Source organism: Narcine bancroftii, chromosome 2 (genome assembly GCF_036971445.1).
Source record: "Narcine bancroftii isolate sNarBan1 chromosome 2, sNarBan1.hap1, whole genome shotgun sequence".
Lineage (NCBI taxonomy): Eukaryota > Metazoa > Chordata > Chondrichthyes > Torpediniformes > Narcinidae > Narcine > Narcine bancroftii.
The window spans coordinates 42,329,200-42,348,529 of NC_091470.1; the positions used below are offsets into that span (position 1 = coordinate 42,329,200).

Sequence of the window (19,330 nt, forward strand, 5' to 3'; positions counted from 1 at the left end):
CTTGGACAGCAATGTGTATTTCCTCATTGTTACTGATGAGTACTCACTTCCCCTGCCCAGAAATGACAGCTGTCACAGTCAAAAAGCCCCTATGCAGTCTCTTCACTCTGTTTGACTTCCCCTGCTATATTCATAGTGACTAGGGGCCTTCCTTTATGGGCACAGAGCTGCTCCAGTACCTGCTGGCCAGAGGCATCACCGCAAGCAGGACAATCAGCTACAACCCCCGAGGGAACAGGCAGGTAGAAAGGGAGAATGCCACAGTGTGAAAGGCCGTCCTCCTAGGCCTGTGGTCTAGAGGCCTTCCTGTCTCCCGCTGGCAAGAGATCCTCCCTGAGGTGCTCCACTCGATAAGGTCACTCCTATGTACTGCCACCAGTGCCATACCACATGAACAAATGTTTTCATTTCCTAGGAAGTCCGCTACAGGGACCAGGCTGCCAACGTGGCTGACATCCCCATGGACGATCCTTCTCTGGAAACGTGAGGAGTCATAAGTCCAACGCACTGTCGAAAGGGTCCATCACCTCCATACCAACCTCCAGTATGCCTATGTTAGGGATTTAGCACCCTCAGGGGCTCCGTAAACCATTATTGATTATCTCGCATCCCTTTCACCTTTCGTCATCCAGTATGCACCAGGGCCGTGGCAGGTTACCCCAGCCCCAAAGGATGGCATGCTAGACTGGACACCACGCACTCACCAAGCCAATGTTGACAACTGCGTACAGGCCCACAAACTGTCCAGGTCTCTATCGCTGCACCACAGTCACAGTTGGTACTATGAGAGTTGCAGTGACAAATCAGACTGTCTGAGAGACTTAACTTGTGATTGTATCTGATGCACTTCACCCCACCGGACTCTTTAAAATGAGGGGTGAATGTGGTAAATCACTATCAGTATATTTATCTGTTGGGGCACACCCATTGGATGGCTGCACCTATGGCTCCACCCACAGACTCCTGAATAAAGGTGACTGTTCCATAGCTCCCTCCCCAGTTCAAGACAGTTGACCAGCATGGATGTGCCTCCAGACTTTTGGAGTTTTTGATGGTGCATCACCTAGAGCTGATATTAATCACACACAACCTGCTGACTAGAACCTTGCTGTGGTAGATGTGACGTGCATATGTATTTCTTACTTGAAGTCTCTATTGGTAAAGTGGCGGCCTTAGAGTTGGTATTGCAACTCTGTTATTTAAAGGATAGGATAATGTTATTTAAATGATGGATGGATTATTTGCAGGCCTTGGTTTCAAATTTTGATTTCCAAGGAGGACACATGCTACCTGATGAATTTGCATTTTATGATGCTGGTGGGCAGAGAGAAAAGCAATAAGACAGCACTCACACTTTGATTGCTAAAGCCTTTGTTGGATTAAAGTGTGTATTTGTCTGGTATGCTTTGTCATTCTTGAAAATGTATTTCGAACAAACATTTATGTATTGTACCCTTTGTGGCTAACTCATTAATATTTTGGCCATAATTGTGAGTGATCAGGGGTTTCCTCAGGGAGTGAAGGATGAAATGTAGGAGCAAGGGATCACAAGAAAGATCGACCACTGAACTTCCACAAATGTTGGAAGCAGGCACCATATAATAAAGAGAGAGCATCTTTTCATTATCAGTTTCACTCAGAAGCAATGTTTAAGGTGTGTTCATTCACTCAGGAGGTTGACGCTTAGCTATGGCATCTTCCATGGTACCAGTAAAGAGCGCTATTTGCATGGCCAAGGTCACACTGGTCTGTAGATTTTCTGCCATGTGCTCCTTTCGGCCTACAGCAGGTAACATTAATGATTGTTCATTCACCATGGTCATAACCTATTCCACCTCCTAGTGATGCTGTTTCAAAGGTATTTTAAAGCAAGTACAAGGTGTTTTAAAACAATTACATTGTTTTAACAGCCAGAATGTTTCTTCTTTATTCAAAGCTCTGTTATATGAAGAGATTCAGCCCAGCAGGCCAATAGGAGTCCCTGGCTCTTGACTGCTCATAGTAGGGAGGATGGCATAGGGTATGCCATTGGAAGAAAACAAAAGGAATGTATAAATATGGAAAAGAGTATACAGCTCATAAAATATCCAAATCCCTGTCCCTTCAAGCATTTCATAGTCCCTCTATAGTAGAGTCTGCACTTCAGGGTCACCTCAGAATCCACAGAAGTGGAACAGAAGTAAGTCAACCTCACTTCTGGGCTGAATTTAATGTACTCCCTTAGAAGATGGGAAGAAAGTTGGGCAGGAAAGCTTAATTTGCTTTGACAAAGGCTATGTTTCATCTCTCTGAGTAAGATGAGATGTTTTGAGCTAAAGGACCTATTTCCATGCCACAGAACTGAAATTATGAGGACCACTTTACTAAAGAAGCTTGATGTGCAGTGAGTGTTTGACTGAGATAGGCCAAATTCATCAGTATAAGTTGTTTCTTTCAAATTTCACCTGTTGCATTTGGAAGCATTTGTGATGTCGTTTTTTTTAGTAGTATTCTTGTCTGGGTTATGAATCAATGGAAAAAAATCCATTAGCCCCTTTCAACAATTCAAAGTGAAGACTTGTTGATATGAACAATTATTTTAAGACTACATTTTGTTTTTTTTTTAATTCAAAGCCACTGCATTTTAGCACATTGTATGATAGGCAAAGATAAATATTTATTTGAGTAACAGGTCTTAATTTAATTCATGTACTAAGGATGCCAAATTAATATTGTCACAACACTGAAATAATGCTGAATTGTAATTAAAAAATCAAATTATATAACTACTTATGTATACAGCTAAATATATTTCATCATCTAATATAAATTATGATTTCAGACTAAAACAGGACACAGTTATGCTGCTTCCAGTAAAATGTAGCAGTTAAAGGGGTTTAATTCTTTCCTATCTCCATTCTGCAGGTCACCAAATGATGAGAATTTAAAAAATAACCTCGTCACATAGTTCCCATTTGCGTTGAAGGCCTTGGACTAGCACTTCACATGTTATAATATAGATCAAACCACTTAGATAATACAGTATATTATTGGAAAAATACTTCATGTTGCTGTAACAATGGCAAATGTAATTAAATAATGCAGCATTACATAGATCTATTCAACTAACAAAAAACAATAACAATGTTTTAAATTTATGTCTAATTCCATGGCTTGTAAATTAATTCATGCTTGGAGATATAATTTTGACTGAAAGGTCTTCAGTTTTGTCCTTAAACAGCTGCTTTCTTTGCTTCAGGAGAAGATGTCGATATTTAGCATTTGCTAGCCATATCTTACACTTGGAGAAGAAGACGATTCCTGTTGTTCCCAAGATCACAAGACAAGTCAATAACCCTAGCACCATAAAACAGATTATTTGACTGCTATTGAGCAGAGAGTTGGATGTGTGGATGGTTTCTTCCATTGCGATCTTGATCATATCTCTTCCTTTCTGTGTTGTTGATTTATGAGAGGCATGAGGCAGTGGATGAAAATGCTTTCCGTGTCTGATCCACTTTGCACTTGCATGCTTGGATACATTTAGCTTCGAGGTATGATTAGAATTCTTAAATGCTTTATGTTGGCAGATTTCTCCTGAATAACCAGGCAAACATGCACAATCAAAGCCACCCTCAAGATAATCATGGCATGTGCCTCCATTTTGACATGGATGGCTAAAGCAAGATTTGAATGAATGTTCACAGGATTTCCCAGTGAATCCCCTAAAGCAAAGGCAACTAAAGCTCGAACCCAGATCTTTGCAAGTTCCTTGGTTGGCACAAGGATTTGGTTGACAGTTATCGATGCTTATTTCACAGAAATCTCCAGTAAAACCAGGCAAACATAAGCAGCATTTCTTTACTGCAGTCCTATTATCCTCAAAGCAACTTCCTCCATTCTGACAAAATGCCCTAGAGTCAAACAAATAAGTGAAAATTATTAATTATCTTTGAAACGCTGACACCAATTCCTTTGGCTAACATCTAAATAATGATGTTTGCAATTTTTAAAAAATGTTAACTGTGACTGGGTTATTTAATCACCCTGATGTAGTGAAAACATGAAAAGGTTAGTGAATGTCCCAACAAATCCAACATTTTCTTTTGTCTATTAATTTATTTGGGTCTCTGTGATTTTGGATTAACTGAAATTAAAGATCTCCACCCTAATGCTTCTGATGCAGGTGAAAATAAATCTATTTATCATTTAGATTATCTGCCAATGTTGCTTTCTTCAGTATTATTACTGTAAATACTGAAGGGTTTCTTAGCCTGTTACATCCTCAGCTGAATGTTAAGTCATACTTTACTGATTAATTGTGGGAAAAAATATTAATTTATTACTTCTACTAGTTCCAGTAATTTCAACACTTCAGACATCACTTTAATATATCTTTAGTCAGTACACAGAGAATGATCTGAATATTGTATAATGAAGCTCTAGATTATGAACAAAAAAAAAGGCTCTTGAATCCATTCCAAAATGGCATATCATTTGAGTATAAATTGCACTAAATTGGGAAGGACATTATTGTGTAAACATCTTATCCCTACAGAAACATGAACAGTAGAAAGATAGCCATTATTTTACCTATGTCACAACAGTGGTACTATCTTTGAGCTTTACATTCCAGACAATGTCCTCAATACTATTTGAAGAGATCATTCTTGATTGGTTGCTTCGTTGTTGATTGTCACTCTGCTCTTGCTGTGATTGTACATGGAGCTGCTACATCCTAGAGTTTGGTAAAGTTGCATTATCTGCAGGGAATGGGATCCCAAATACCATAGGATTTTGCCTTTGTTACAAACTAACAACTCTTTTTTTTGTTGTTTGAGACTAAAGGGACTTTGTTAGCACTAACAAAGGAGCAGCAATGGAAAATTCACCAGACAATGGTAAATTCAAAATAATAGTTTTTATTAAACTATCAATAACATAACATTCCTTACTTAACTCAAAATTTAACCCCACCGTGCACAAATGTAAAATGTGCATGTGTGTGATTGAAGTCCCACTCTGAAAAGTCAATTTTTGAAACACCAGCATCATTTTAGTCTTGCTTGAAGGACTTAAATTCTCATTTCAGAAATAATTAAAAAGTACTTTTAAACATTATATCTTCAGGCCTCTTTACTCACCATTCTTTTGATGAGATGTCTTGAGAGATATTCTTTAAATAGAAATTACCATGTTTAGAGACACCAATGTACGTTCTGTGAAAAAGAAAATACAATTCCTGTCTTCCTAGGATCAAATCTTCTTCTTGTTACTGAAGATTTTGGAATCTGTTTTCCACATGAAGAATCTGCCCTCTTTTCAAAGAGAGAGCAAATGTGGCTATTTTCTTCCACAATTAATTCAAATGAGACAAGTGTTAAACGAAGTGGCCATACAAAAATTTACCCAGTAGAATTCTATCCTCTTTACCAAAGACACAGTGAAGTGGTCCTCCTTATTTCAAAAGCCACTTATTCTGTGTTGCACTTTTCCCAGGAGTAACACACAACAGGAGCTATTCTGGTCCCTGTAATTCAACTCTGTCTTTCACAAGATTCCATCCCTTTGTGTGTCACTAGGTTTTGACTTCTGTACTCTCCAAAACAAACTGATCCAAAAATATCTGAATTCAATAATATATTTCTCCAAATTATGTGACAGTTACATCATCAAAAGGTCAGTCCCAATTCTTGGAAACCACATGACTATCAGTTTTATGTCTACCAAACTTTTCTTCCTTTTTCAAAATCATTCCATAATCTACAACAATCTCTTTCCTCATCTCTGTTCAAGAGGCTTAAGTGGTTTTGTTTAAAAACAGATGGCTTCCTCAGCAGTTCATATTGAGTACATAGATACTTCAATTTTTAATAAAGCAAACACTCCATTGTTCTTGAATAATTAAGAACCACTTCAGATCTATTGGCTCTTGTCTTTCCAATGTGCTGTGACTATGAGAGTGAACTCATTTTTCTGAATACAATAGTTCTCTGTAAATGTGCTGTGACCTGTGTGTGACCCTGTACAAGCACACAACTAACTCACTAAATACACAATATTTTAACTCTGTAATTTACTTTATGAAGACATTTTTATCAGAAGTATAACTTAACCTTAACCTAAATATATTACTATTCTTATGAACCCAGAGGACCCCAAAACCCAGCTGTAATAGATATTCACCGACAAATGGTTACTTAAACAAAAGTTGCTTTTAATTATCTTTAAACATGAAAACAGAATCATTTTAACTTAATCACTATTGTCTTATCTAACCTAACTTAACCCCCTTCTAATTCTAAGTGCATGTGTATGTAATATGTGTGTAAGTTCAGAAATGTTCTTTGATTCACAGTCCAGTCTCACTCTCCAAAGCTTCTGCAAAGTTTCTGGGGCCAATATGTCTAGCATTAGCAGGGCTCCAGTATTTTAAATAAGATCTATTTTAAAGTGTTTGTATGTGACCTACACTAACAAACCTGCCCCAATTTATCTCCCAAAAACATCTATATACTGTCACACTATTAACATAGATCCATAACACCTGATAACTTCTGCTCAAAGCAGCTACAAGGAGAGGGAGGAAAGACCATCGTAGCATTCATCAGGCCAAGTAAAACATTTCCAACAAATTTATAAATTGAAAGTAAAAATAAAAACCTAGAAAGCTAATTGCAGATGTCATTAATGCACAACTAGACGTGCACACTCATTTCTTACTTGAATTCTGCCTTGGGCTGTGTTGGTGAATGTGGCTGCCTGGAATTACAAAATGTTAGTGAGACTACATGGAGTGTCACATGCAGTTCTGCTCACTCAAGTATAGGGAAGATATGAAGCTGGAAGGATGCAGAGAAGATTGATAAGAATGTTACTGGGACTAGTGGGTTTGAATTATAAGGTGAGGCTTTTCTTCCTGGAGTGCAGCAGGCTGAGAGGGATGTTATGGAGGTTTATGAAATCATGAGTAACATAGGCATAAATAAGGTAAAATAGTCATAGGCTTTTTCCAAGGTAGGGGAATCTAAAACTAGAGGGCGTAGAACTAAGGTGAGAAGGGAAATTTTTAAAAGGGCCCTGAGGGGCACTATTTTCAAACAGAGGGTGCTCAATATACGAATAAATTAGCAAGCAGAGGAAATGGTAGAGGCAGGTACATGAATAGGAAAGGTTTAGAGCAGGGGTGTCCAAACTTGCTTAATGTAAGAGCCACACACAATAAACGGATCTTTGAGAGCCAGAACAACCATTTAATCACACCCACTATAACTACCATTGTGAGCAGTGGCTCATACAATTCATGTCTCAGCTGTTGTATAGGACAACTCATGTATAGGACGACGCCCAGAATTTACACCTAAAATGTTGGTTCTGAGCGATACTAATTGAATAAGACTATCCCACCCCACCCCCATACCCCAAAATCTGGCACTTAACGCTGACCAGTGGATGAAGTTAAAAGCAAATCAAAATATTTTAATAACAAATTATCTTTTAACAGTTTCAATTTTATTTGGATATTTTGAAATAAACCACTGTAGGCTCCTGCAACAGGCCGTTTAAAGCCTCTACAGAGCCGACGGCAGTCGAACCAGGCAGATGACCCTACGAAGGAGAACTGAGACGTTGCAAATAACTTATGGGGCATACATGAGATGCATCAGAGAATATAGTGATGGTGTTGTGACTTCGTCGTCAAGGTAAGAATTTTAGACTCGTTGTATAGATTGGCCCTGATTTTAAGGTGAACATTTTAAATTTCGAGGTTCATCCTCTACAACAGCTGTATTTCCGTGAGCAGCACATTATATGTCAAAGAGCCACAAGTGACACACAAGCTGTAGTTTGGCCACCCCTGGTTTACACAGGAGCATTGTTTAAAGTGCTTTCACTCACCTTGCAGGTTAACAGTTCGTTTTATCACCTTCCATGCAAATAACTTGAGCATGGATAGAACTATTTTGAAAGTCAAGGTCACTCTGATCTTTAACCTTTGTGTGATATACTCCTTTCAGGCTGGAACAAATGTCATTAATCATTGCTCCTCCAAAAGAATTATCAGTGGGGAAGGAAATGAGTTATGGTTATTATTTCTTCGGAGGACCAATAACCATAACTCATTTGCTTTCCCCTCTGATACTGCTGTAATTTTGTAAAGTGCCTTTAAAGATCCTGCTATGTTTAAGGTATTTTAAAAAGTTGATGTTGTAAAGATAGTATGTTTCTTCCATGGGGAAGATAATTAGGCCAGTAAACTTATCCTCCTTATATGATACAGATTGCATAAATCAAAGATAGCACATTAGTTACTATCTTCCCATGTGTTGGAAGGGTAGAATGTGGTTAATAAAATTTCTGGCCAGATTCATCATAATCAACCCATCTGACTCATCTCAATTCACCATTCATCACTGGACCTTCCCTCCATTGTTAACCATCGCACCATCACTCCACTTTATCATAGTAAGTAAGCATTAATTAAATATTTCAAACAAATCTATAAGTCAAATTAATAAATTACAGAGTAATGGCGACTTAACACCTTATCACAACATTAAACAGGAGAGATACATGATGATTTTCAATTATATGAGTTTATGTAATTTTGGTATACTTTTGATATCGCCTCAAACCGTGCATCTTGGCGCCTCACAGTTTGGCGGGCAGCAACCTCCTTTGAAGAAGACCGCAGAGCCCACCTCACTGACAAAAGACAAAGGAGGAAAAACCCAACACCCAACTAATTTTCCCTTGCAACCGCTGCAACCGTGTCTGCCTGTCCCGCATTGGACTTGTCAGCCACAAGCGAGCCTGCAGCTGACGTGGACATTACCCCTCCATAAATCTTCGTCCGCGAAGCCAAGCCAAAGAAAAGAATGACAATAACCAGAAGTGCTTTTTACTATGGAAATGAGAAATTACTTGAATGTCATGAACATTTTACCTGAAAAGGTAAAATCTCAATGTGAAATGAATTTTTAATGGACAGAATTTTTTTCTAATATTTATGTATATGCTCTCAAAATTGCTTGCTCAGAACTACATGACAAATAATCAAGCATAACGTAATCTTACAAATAAAATTTATACACCTAAATTGTGTATAAGTCAAACCAAATTATATACGTTTAATATTGAGGTGTACAGCACTGTAAAAGGCCCTTCTGGCCCACAAGCCCATGCCACCCAATTGACCTACCTCTGGTATGTTTTGAAGGGTGGGAGGAAACTGGAGCATGCAGAGGAAACCCACGTAGACACAGGAGAACGTACAAACTTCTTACAGACAGTGCTGGATTTGAACATGGGTGCAACCACCACATGGCACTAACTGCTTCGCTAACTGAGTAAGCAGATATTTTAACCTCAATCAGAATTCTGTGCTTTTGTTGCACATCCTTTGTGGCAAGTATATCCTTTAGCAAGTAAGAAGATTAAAACTGCACATTGTTTTTCCAATCATTGCATATTATTTGTAATTATGAGCCGCACTTGTAAAACTGAGTCCTGTGAGTCAGCATTGGTATGGCACAGGGTAACTACTAGCCTAACACAGCAATCAATGCTTGGCTTCAGCTTGTCACCACATACTTCAATAAATTGGATGAAGGAACAGAAGATATTATTGTGGATGATACGAGACCAGGTGGGAAAGAGGCTTCAAGCTGATTTAGACGAATTGATCAAGTAGATGAATACATGGTTGATGCACTTGAACATGGATAAATTTGAAGTTATCCACTTTCATAGGAGATGTTGATGTATAAAAAAAATCTGTCTTTGTACCAATCACTGAAAGTAAATATGCGGGTGGATCAAGCAGTTGAGTAAAGCAAATGGCATGTTGGTCTTTCATGTAACATATTTTGAGTACAAGAGCAACGATGTACCAAGGGTCCTGAGAAGTTCAGTAAAACAGTGAGCAGTTTTAAACCTTCTTTCCTGAAAAAAGGTACTTGCCATACAGAAAGTGCAACAAAAGCAGCCCTGTCTCATCCCTGTGATAGCAAGATTTTAATACGAGGGGAAGGTAGATTGACTCGACTTGTAGTAACTAGAGTTGAGAACAATGAGAGAACATCTAATTGAAAAATACAAAATGCTGCCTGGAATCCTCAGTCTGGATGCAGGGACAGGCAGGATTGAAGAAGAATGTTTTGCCTTTCCGGTTGGGGGTGGGGGGGAGATGGGGGTTGGTCAATGGGAAAGATGTGTCCAGAGTCAGATGTCACAATCACGGGACAATTAAGGCTGAGATGAGGAGAAATGTCTTCACTTAGAGGAGGTAAACTAACAGAATTCTTTTGCCACAGAAGGCTATGGAAGTCAAGTCACCGAATATATTTAAGGAGGAGATGGGTAGATTTTATAAATACAGAAGATATCAATGGGTACAGGAAGAGAACAGGGGTTTGTATTGAGATCATTGTAAGTATCAATCTTGATCATCACAGAACAGGCTTCAAAGGCTGAACAGTTTATTCCTGCTCCTATTTTTCGATGGGTATAAATATAGATCTAAAAATTTAGGGACAAGAGAAGGGAAAATGCTGTGCTCATCACCTGCAGTAGTTGAAGCTATTATTGGCAGTTGTGGAAGCTGTTCTTCTTGCTTATTATAATTGTGTGTGCAGACAATAGGTGGCACAATATTAGGGACAAGATTGGAATCAGTGCTTAAAGAGAGTATTCACTTCTTAAAAGCTGCAGGGTAGACCTTTGGTACAAGTAAACAAAAATGGCTCACTGAAGCAACTCCTGTTCTTGAAGTTGTGACACCATTTAAAAAGGAATTAGATTGAAAACTTTGAAAGGAACATAAAATAAATTAGTTTGGAGCCACCTCAACACCAATACAATCGGTTGAAAAGGGTTCCTCTGTTTTAGTTCCAGGTTTACACAAACCATCTCTTACCCAATGGCGTAGCAAGGGCTTTTCCTGGTTTGGCATTGAACTCCTGTGAACTCCTGTCCACATGTGCACATAAAGCTACCATCTTCATTCCTTATGCACATAGAGTTATTGACACAAGAATGTTCTATTGAACAATTATGGGACACTGCAATAAAAATATAACTCATTAAAAAATAAACCATTATAAATAGTATGAGATTAATAGTGTACAGTAGGTAAAACACAGAATTCTGTTGACACCGTGATTAAGTGCAAAAACACACAAATGCTGGAGAAACTCAGCATTTATGTAGCTCAAGCCTGAAACATTGGTGATGTATCTTTACCGTTGCCATATAAAGGCACTGTTTGATCTGCTGAGTTTCTCCAGCATTTCTGTGTTTTTTCAACATTGTATCGTAGTTCATTTATATTATTTTTGTGTGAAATATTATTCAGAAATTACAAATACATTGCACTAAAGACACGTGAACACATAATCACAGTTCAATATGAAAATAAAATTGCATACAGGACGATTTTAAACCGTGACAGGTAGGTGACTATCAGACTCTAAATAGAAAAAGCATAGATTGTTGGTGTTCGGAAAGTCAGTAATGATGGCAATTGATTGGGGGATTGTAGATATTAGAGTGTCATAGAGTCTAATTCCAAGAAGTATCCTCCTGGATTTTTTTATTAGCCTGAAGATTAACAGACCCGTATATAGCCACATTCTCAGCAAGAAGTATTTGGGCAACACACTAAACCTGTGAAGATGAAAGAGATTAGGGACTTTCATAATAAAACTAGGCTTCACAGGAATAATCATCTAATGATTGTTTTGGAGTGCCAATTGAGTCATAAACTCAAGATTATCAACAGAATAATAAAAGTAGATAGAAAATGTATTCAAGTAATACTAGAAAGATATATAACCTTCAGGGCGGAATTACATCACTAAAATATATTTGGAGTCATCGGAAAAGGGTAGAGTTGCTCCAGCTAAGGTTTCACAAATATATCTCCATAATTCATAAGTATGTATAATTTGTTGAAAATATGGAGGAAGATATCCAAACATAAAATAAGATAAAACAATTCATCACATAAGTAGTTCAAAATATTTCAGTTGTCAAAATTTTTAAAATACTCTTAATTTAAATTTACTAGTAGGTTTGCAGCACCCACATTATTTCTTAGGCTTGGGTATGCCCCTGCAGTTTATCCAGCTGTTTTTAGCTGATTATCTCAATTTCAGTTTTGCCTTTGAATGTCACTTCATGGATTAACCAACCTGTGCTGCAGAGACTGCCTGTCCAGCATTTTTTACAAACACATTCCCAAGGTTTGATGCACATCCCATGTAAACAGCCAGGAGAAGGGATGCACTTATCACACAGCTCTCCCTGCCAACCAAACTTATACCTGCAAAAAAGAAAAAGAATCATCAGATTCTGGCAATGTGTGGATTTCTGGTTGCCAGCTAAAAAACAGGCAACCAACATTTGTTCTTCAATAGAATTTATCAACATAAGTATTAGTCCCAGAATTACTTCCATTCTTTCCTTATCCATCGGTTGCATCAATTGTGTTTTGCAGGTAAGACAGCGAATTAACATTGTTCCAGATATGTCCTTACTCATGAGTTATGTATACTGCAGTGGCTGTCAACTTTTCCTTTTCACTCACATACCACCTATGGCATATGCCATTGGTGCTCTATGATCAGTAAGGGATTTCATAATGTGGTGTGTGAGTGGAAAGAAAAAGTTGAGAACAAACTATACAAATATCTGGTCAAATTCCTTTGCTGCTTGTTAAATCGTAATTATTTTTCTATATGGTTGTATTCTGCTTGAAGGCAACAATAGGTTTGCTTCCTAACTAGCTATCCCATTTAACCATTTATTTAAACATGTGCTTTTACATTTATTGTTAATTGTTTACTGTTTATTTACTGTGACTAACACTGAGATATAGCAAAACATTTGTCTTATATGCTATCCCAGCAAGTCAACCTATTATTAAACACAACAGATTGAGAAAAAAATAAACAAATTGCAGAGCATTGTGTTACTCTGGTATGAATGAACCTTCACTAGTAAAATTATGTTGCTTTTTTGAATATTTTATTTAGCAATTTTTAAACCACAACCATAAATACATATCTTTCAATAAAAAAACTTCAAAAGTTATACATGTGATATACAAAATCTCCCCACCCCCCAAAAAAGAAAAAGAAAAATCAGAAATAGAAGAAGGAAAAACTGGAGAATGTCAAAAGAATAAACTGTTTAACATACAGTTTTTAACAATGTAATGATGCTGGACTTACCAAGAGATGGGATCTTCAGAGAGTCTGTTAAACATACCCACATTTTGCAAATATGGGTGTCATATTTTCCAAAATATTTGATATTTATTTTGTAAATTATTTAATTTCAAGTGGAATATAGCTATGAAATTCTGCATGCCATCTCTCCATCCCTAAATCTGTATCTGATTTCCAAGTAATAGCTATACACTTCCTAGAAACTGTTAAAGCAATTCATATAAATTCATTTAATTTACATCTTATAGTCATAATTGGATCCTATGGGAACTTAACCCCTGTTATTCATTCCAAAAAATGTCCAACTTCCAACCAGAAGTATTTAATTTTAGGACACTCCCAAGTAGAATTGAGAAATGATCCAACTTCTTGACCACATCTAAAACATAAATCTGATAATATTAGGTTCAATTTTTTTAATTTTGAGGAGTTAAGTATAACTGATGCAGAAATGTAATAACCTTTGTCATATTATCGCTACATAACTGCATCCAATCTTTTTCATCCATTTGCCTATTCATATCTGCTTCCCATCTTAATCTCGATTTATGTACCCCTATGTACTGGGAAAGGTTGTGGCTGTCATGTGATGGTCCTGCTCCCTACCTAGTCAGAGGACACACCAGCTGCTAAGGTTTTATCAAGTTTGGTTCTGCCCCACCCATTAGTGCACACCTTGCTGTTGTGCCACGTAAATTACCTGGACTGAACTCTCCAGCCTGTCTCTTCTTGACCTTGGGCCATTGGCTGTTGTAATTGGATTAACCCTCCTGGCACTGAGCCATTTATTCTTGCTAATGACCTGGGTTGTACCCTCCAGCATTATAAAGGTGCCATGTGTTTTGTTCTCTCTCTTTGCTATGTTGGGACTACCCTGATTCACATCCAGGCCTAGAAATGTGGAAGGGTTCTGGAGAAACTGTTGGTAAGATGTGCACTGTTAAAAGAGTTGGGAGTGTTTAATTAGTGTCCCTTGTAGAAAAGAGCCATGCCTGCACTGAGTTAAGGGGTGGTGGGTCATTATAGTGATTTTTCTTTAATCTTTGTATGTACCAGTTCATTGTATGTGTGTATATTTTTCCCTTTTTCATTATTAATTGTCTGCTATTAATTTCCCATGGCTGCTGTAAACTGTGTGTGCTGCAACTGTTACCATTTCCCAAACTTGCCTTCCGTAAATAAAATCCTTCTCCATCAAAACTGTGTCCAGAGTCCTTACCTTTGAGACCTACCAAACTGTTTTTCACTCACAACATCCTATTTTAGGGGCTTTCTTTTGAAATAAATTATACATTACAGAGATAAATTTATTCACATTACTATTATGAATCAATAATTCTAATTCACCCAGACTAGGTAATGTCAAACAGGACCTATCTTATCTGTCAAAAAAGCCTTAACTTGATAATAACAGAATAAAGTTATATTTGCACATTAAATTTATTCATCATATGGTCAAAAGTAATAAATCTTTCAGCTTCAAAACAATCTTCTATTCTCTCAACACCCATTTGATTCCAACTCCTCAGAAATTGATTATCCATAGAAAATGTCATGTCTATTTTGACATAAAGGCATTTTTTCCTGAAATTAAACCTTTTGCACCCATTTCATAATTATTTCATAATTCAATCAAATGTTTCAAAACATCGGTATCTTTACTTCCCACCAATAATTTTGAATTCCACATAAATAAAATCCTGTATATTAATTTCTCCTATTTCACTAAGTTCTATATTAGCCCAAGCAGCAATGCTTTAATAAATCTCAATTGTGCTGCCTTATAATAATTTTTAAAATGGGGAAGCTGTAAACCTCCCAATTCAAATTTCCAAGCTAATTTTTCAAGAGACCCTCACCATTTTCCCTTTCCACAGAAACTTTTTAATATTCATATTAAAATATTTTTAAAATTTTTGCAGAATTGAAATAGGAATTGACTGGAACAAATATTGAGCACTTGGGAAAATATTCATCTTAATACAATTAACTCTACCTACTAAAGTTATAGGTGAATTATTCCACATATTCAAATCTTATTTAATTTTATTAATTAATGGTAGATAATTCAATTTATATAAATTATTTAAATCAACTCTAATACCTAAATATTTAATTTCAGTATCTGGCCATCTAAATTGAGTAGCCTTTTTACATTGAGTATAGTCACCTTTAACTAAGGGTAAAATTTGACTTTTATCCCTATTAATGTTATACCAAGATACCTCACCATACTTTTCCAATCTTATAAGTAATTGATGTAACAAATGTATCCAGTTTGTCAAATAAACCAAAACATCATCAGCAAACAAATTCATATTATATTCTTCTTTATTAACCATTATTCTGAACCAACTAATCTCCCTCTGAAACTCTGCACATATGTGCTTTACTTGTTGTATTATGTTTGGGATCTCCAACTTGAATGCTTGCACAACAATCTTACTCACTGCATGTTGGTACTTGTGATAATAAATGAACATGAAATTTAGATCAAGAGACCATCTTTTGTAAATGCAAGGTTCATTCAAAAGTCAGATAGTGGAAACAAAACTTTCCCTGAATCTGGTGGTGTGGGTTTTTTTTAAACTCATGTATCTTCTGCTCAATAAGAGGGAGTTGAAGAAAGTGTGATTTGAATAGGAAGGGTCCTTTAATAGGTTACATGGTTTCCTAAGGCAGCTGGAAGTGTAAATGAAGTTGATGGAGGGGAGATTGGTTTCTGTGATGGCCTAAGTTGCATTCATAGTTTTCTGCAGTTTCTTGCGGTCTTGAGTAGAGCAGTTCCCGTACAAAGCTTTGATACATCGGGTCAGAATACTTTCTGTGATGCATCTACAAAATTTGTTAAGAGTCATTGAGGACATGTTGAATTTACTTAGGCTTCTCAGGAAGTAGAAGTAGAGGCATTGGTGCACTTTCTTGGCTGTCGCCAACATGTTAGGACAAGGATAAATCGTTGGTGAGATTTACACCAAAAAACTTAAAGCTTGCTACCATCTCCATTTCAGCACCATTGATATGGGGTTTAGTGTGTGCTGTGTTATGGACCATGGACTGTGGACTGTCATTATAAAGGATGGATTTCTGCTAAGAACTCTGTGCAACTTGTGGTACAGCTGAGTACACCAATTGCTTGGAACTTTTGAAAACAAAGGGAGAATTCAGCTGTGAAGCAGAGCGGCAGTTGGAGCAGCTGAAAGGCAGTTGGAGAGGCAGAGGGCAGCTGGAGAGCTGTGTGAAATGCACATGCCTCCAAAGTGAGGATTCGTAAGTTTACTGCAATGAAATGTCAGTCATTTATCTCTCCAGCGTTCAATTTGACGTCCTTTGTTATCAGTTAAAGAACTGAACTTGGACATTGAACTTTGAGATTGAATTCTGTTGGACTGACTGATCTGGGGTTTTGGGGGATTTTTCCTTGAATATTGGACACAGATTGCATACACACTGTTTCTGAAGATATGCTATCTGTATATTTGCTATAGATGCTTATAGTGGGGTAAATTGTGTTAAGACATTATATTGTTAATAGTCATTAATAAATATAGAAGTTAAATTTAACCCTTTGAATTGTGTCTTCTGTGCTAGTTTGAGATGTAACAGCTGCACCCCACTTCCTGAAGTCGATAACCATTTTTCTTTATTTTGTTGACATTGGGGAAGATCCCTATCTCCTTCCTGAACTCTGCCTGGATATTGTTTGAGATCTGTACTCCTATTGTTGTGCCATCTGCAAAACTTTTAAATTAAGTTAGAGCATTATGTGGTCACATATTGATCAGTGTATGTGCATAGAAAAGGACCAAGTGTGCAGCCATGCAGCATATTGTTGAGGATTATTGTGAAGGAAATATTGTGGCCAATCTTCACTGATTGCAATCTGCAGGTAAGGAAGTTGAGGAAGCACTGAGTCAGTCCTTGGTCCAGAAATTTGGAGATTAAGTTTTTGGAACCATGATGTTGAAAGCAGAGCTATACTGAATAAATAAGCCTGGCATTATTTGCCATGTCAGTAAGATTTTATTTATATTTCCTTTGGAAATTCGTCATATTAACTGGGCAGAAAAGTGAGCATCCAAAACATGCATATTAGGATCAGAACTGTGTCACTTGGGCCCTTTGAGCCTTTTAGTGTGAAAATGACTGATCTGATTGCAAGCTCAACTTCACATTCCCATTTCTCTGCAGTAACCCTAGAGAAAATCTAGCTACCTCTGCTTAAAAATATTCAAAGATGTCTTCCTTTCTCTTTACATTTGATGCCTACCTCTGTGAAATACAAATCTGGAGAGAGGCTGAACCACGAAGGGAGAGAATTGATCGAGGTATGGCACTACATGTTTGGTCAATATCACTAACATGGAAGTTTGCAAGCTCCAGGCAGAGCTAAAATTGTAGATTTAATTTATATTGGAGAGGACAGAGATAGAATTCCTAACAAACAAGGAACGCAAAGAAAAGTGCAGGAGTGAAGAACCATATTAGTTACAGAAGGAAGAACAAGTTCATATACTCAAACCCTCACTCAAGTGGGAAGGCTAATTATAATCAATTTGATTTAGAAGGCAGAAAAATAGGGTCTTTTTAAAAATCTATAAAATTACAAAAAGGTATATGGCTTCACATGAGATAAGACCATAAGACATAGGAGAAGAAATAGTCTATTCAGCCAATTAAATCTGCCCGCCATTTAATCAGGAGCTGATCCATTTTCCCACTCAGCCCTAATGCCTGGCCTTCTCCCCCATAACCATTGATGCCCTGGCTAATCAAGAACCTATTAATTTCTGCCTTAAACATACACAATGACCTGGCCTTCACAACCACCTGTGGCAACAAAAAATTCCTATGCATCTCTTCAAGTGCTTATCATCCACAAACTTGGCTACAAAGCCTTTGTTCCATAATCAAAATCAATATACAACATAAAAAGAAGAGGCACCAACACCAACCCCTGTGAAACATCACAAGCAACCAGAATATAATCCCTGTGTTCTGACTCTATGCTTCCTGCCAATCAGCCAATGCTCTACCCATTGTTCCAATTATACAATGGGGTCTTATCGTGTTAAGTAGCCTGATGTGTAGCTCCTTGTCAAAGGCCTTCTGAGAATCAAAATACACAACATCCATTGCATTTCCTTTATCTAGCCTCTTGTCACTTCTTCAAAGGATTCCAATAGGTTTGTCAAGCAAGATTTTCCCTTAAGGCCTATTTTGTCATGTCCTTCCAAGTACTCCATAACCTCATCCTTGGCAATGAACTTCAACATCTTCACTGATATCATAGGAACATAGGAAGTAGGAACAGGTGTAGGCCAAAAATGGCCCATCGAGCCTGCTCTGCCATTCAATACGATCATGGCTGATCTAATTTATGACCTAACTCCACCTACGTGCCTTCTCCCCATATCCCCTAAATCCTCTATCGTGTAAAAATTTATCGAACCGAATTTTAAATATGTTTAATGAGGCAGCCTCAACCACTTCCCTGGTTAGAGAATTCCAAACATTCACTACTCTCTGGGAAAAACTATTTTTCCTCATCTCTGTCCTAAATCTACTCCCCCAAATCTTGAGACTGTGTCCTCTGGTTTTAGTTTCCTCGGCCAACTCAAAAAACCTTCCTACATCTATCCTATCCATACCCTTCATAATCCTAAATGTTTCTATAAGATCTCCTCTCATTCTTCTGAACTCGAGCGAATACAATCCTAGATGATTTAATCTTTTATCATAAGTCAACCCCTTCATCCCAGGGATCAACCTAGTAAACCTCCTCTGGACCGTCTCCAAAGCCAGTATATCCTTCCTCAAATATGGAGACCAGAACTGGACATAGTACTTCAGGTGCGGTCTCACCAGTACCTTAAACAGAAAGGATCTATAATTTCCTTTCTATTGCCTCCCTTCCTTCTTGAAAATTTGCGATTTTCCAGTCCATCCATATCAGAATCCTATCTTACCAAATATAGAACCGTGTAGCACAGGAACATCCCTTCAGCACACAAGATCTGTGCCACACATGATGCCCACTAAACTAAAACTGTGCTGTTTACACTTGATTCATATGCCTTTATTCCCTGCATATTTATGTGTTGATTTGTAAGCCTCTT

The 19,330-nt window shown here is 37.4% G+C and overlaps 1 protein-coding gene across 1 annotated transcript in view; it reads right to left on the bottom strand.

Moving 5' to 3' along the window:
* Positions 1 to 3,160: 3,160 nt before the first annotated feature.
* LOC138752860 (protein delta homolog 1) overlaps positions 3,161 to 19,330 on the bottom strand; it is a 29,103-nt gene continuing 12,933 nt past the window's right edge. The window contains exons 2-3 of the mRNA XM_069915478.1: positions 3,613 to 3,893; positions 3,161 to 3,363 (exon numbers count right to left, since the gene is read on the bottom strand). Coding sequence (XP_069771579.1) covers positions 3,161 to 3,363; positions 3,613 to 3,893 — 484 coding nt within the window. The remainder of the gene's footprint in view (positions 3,364 to 3,612; positions 3,894 to 19,330) is intronic.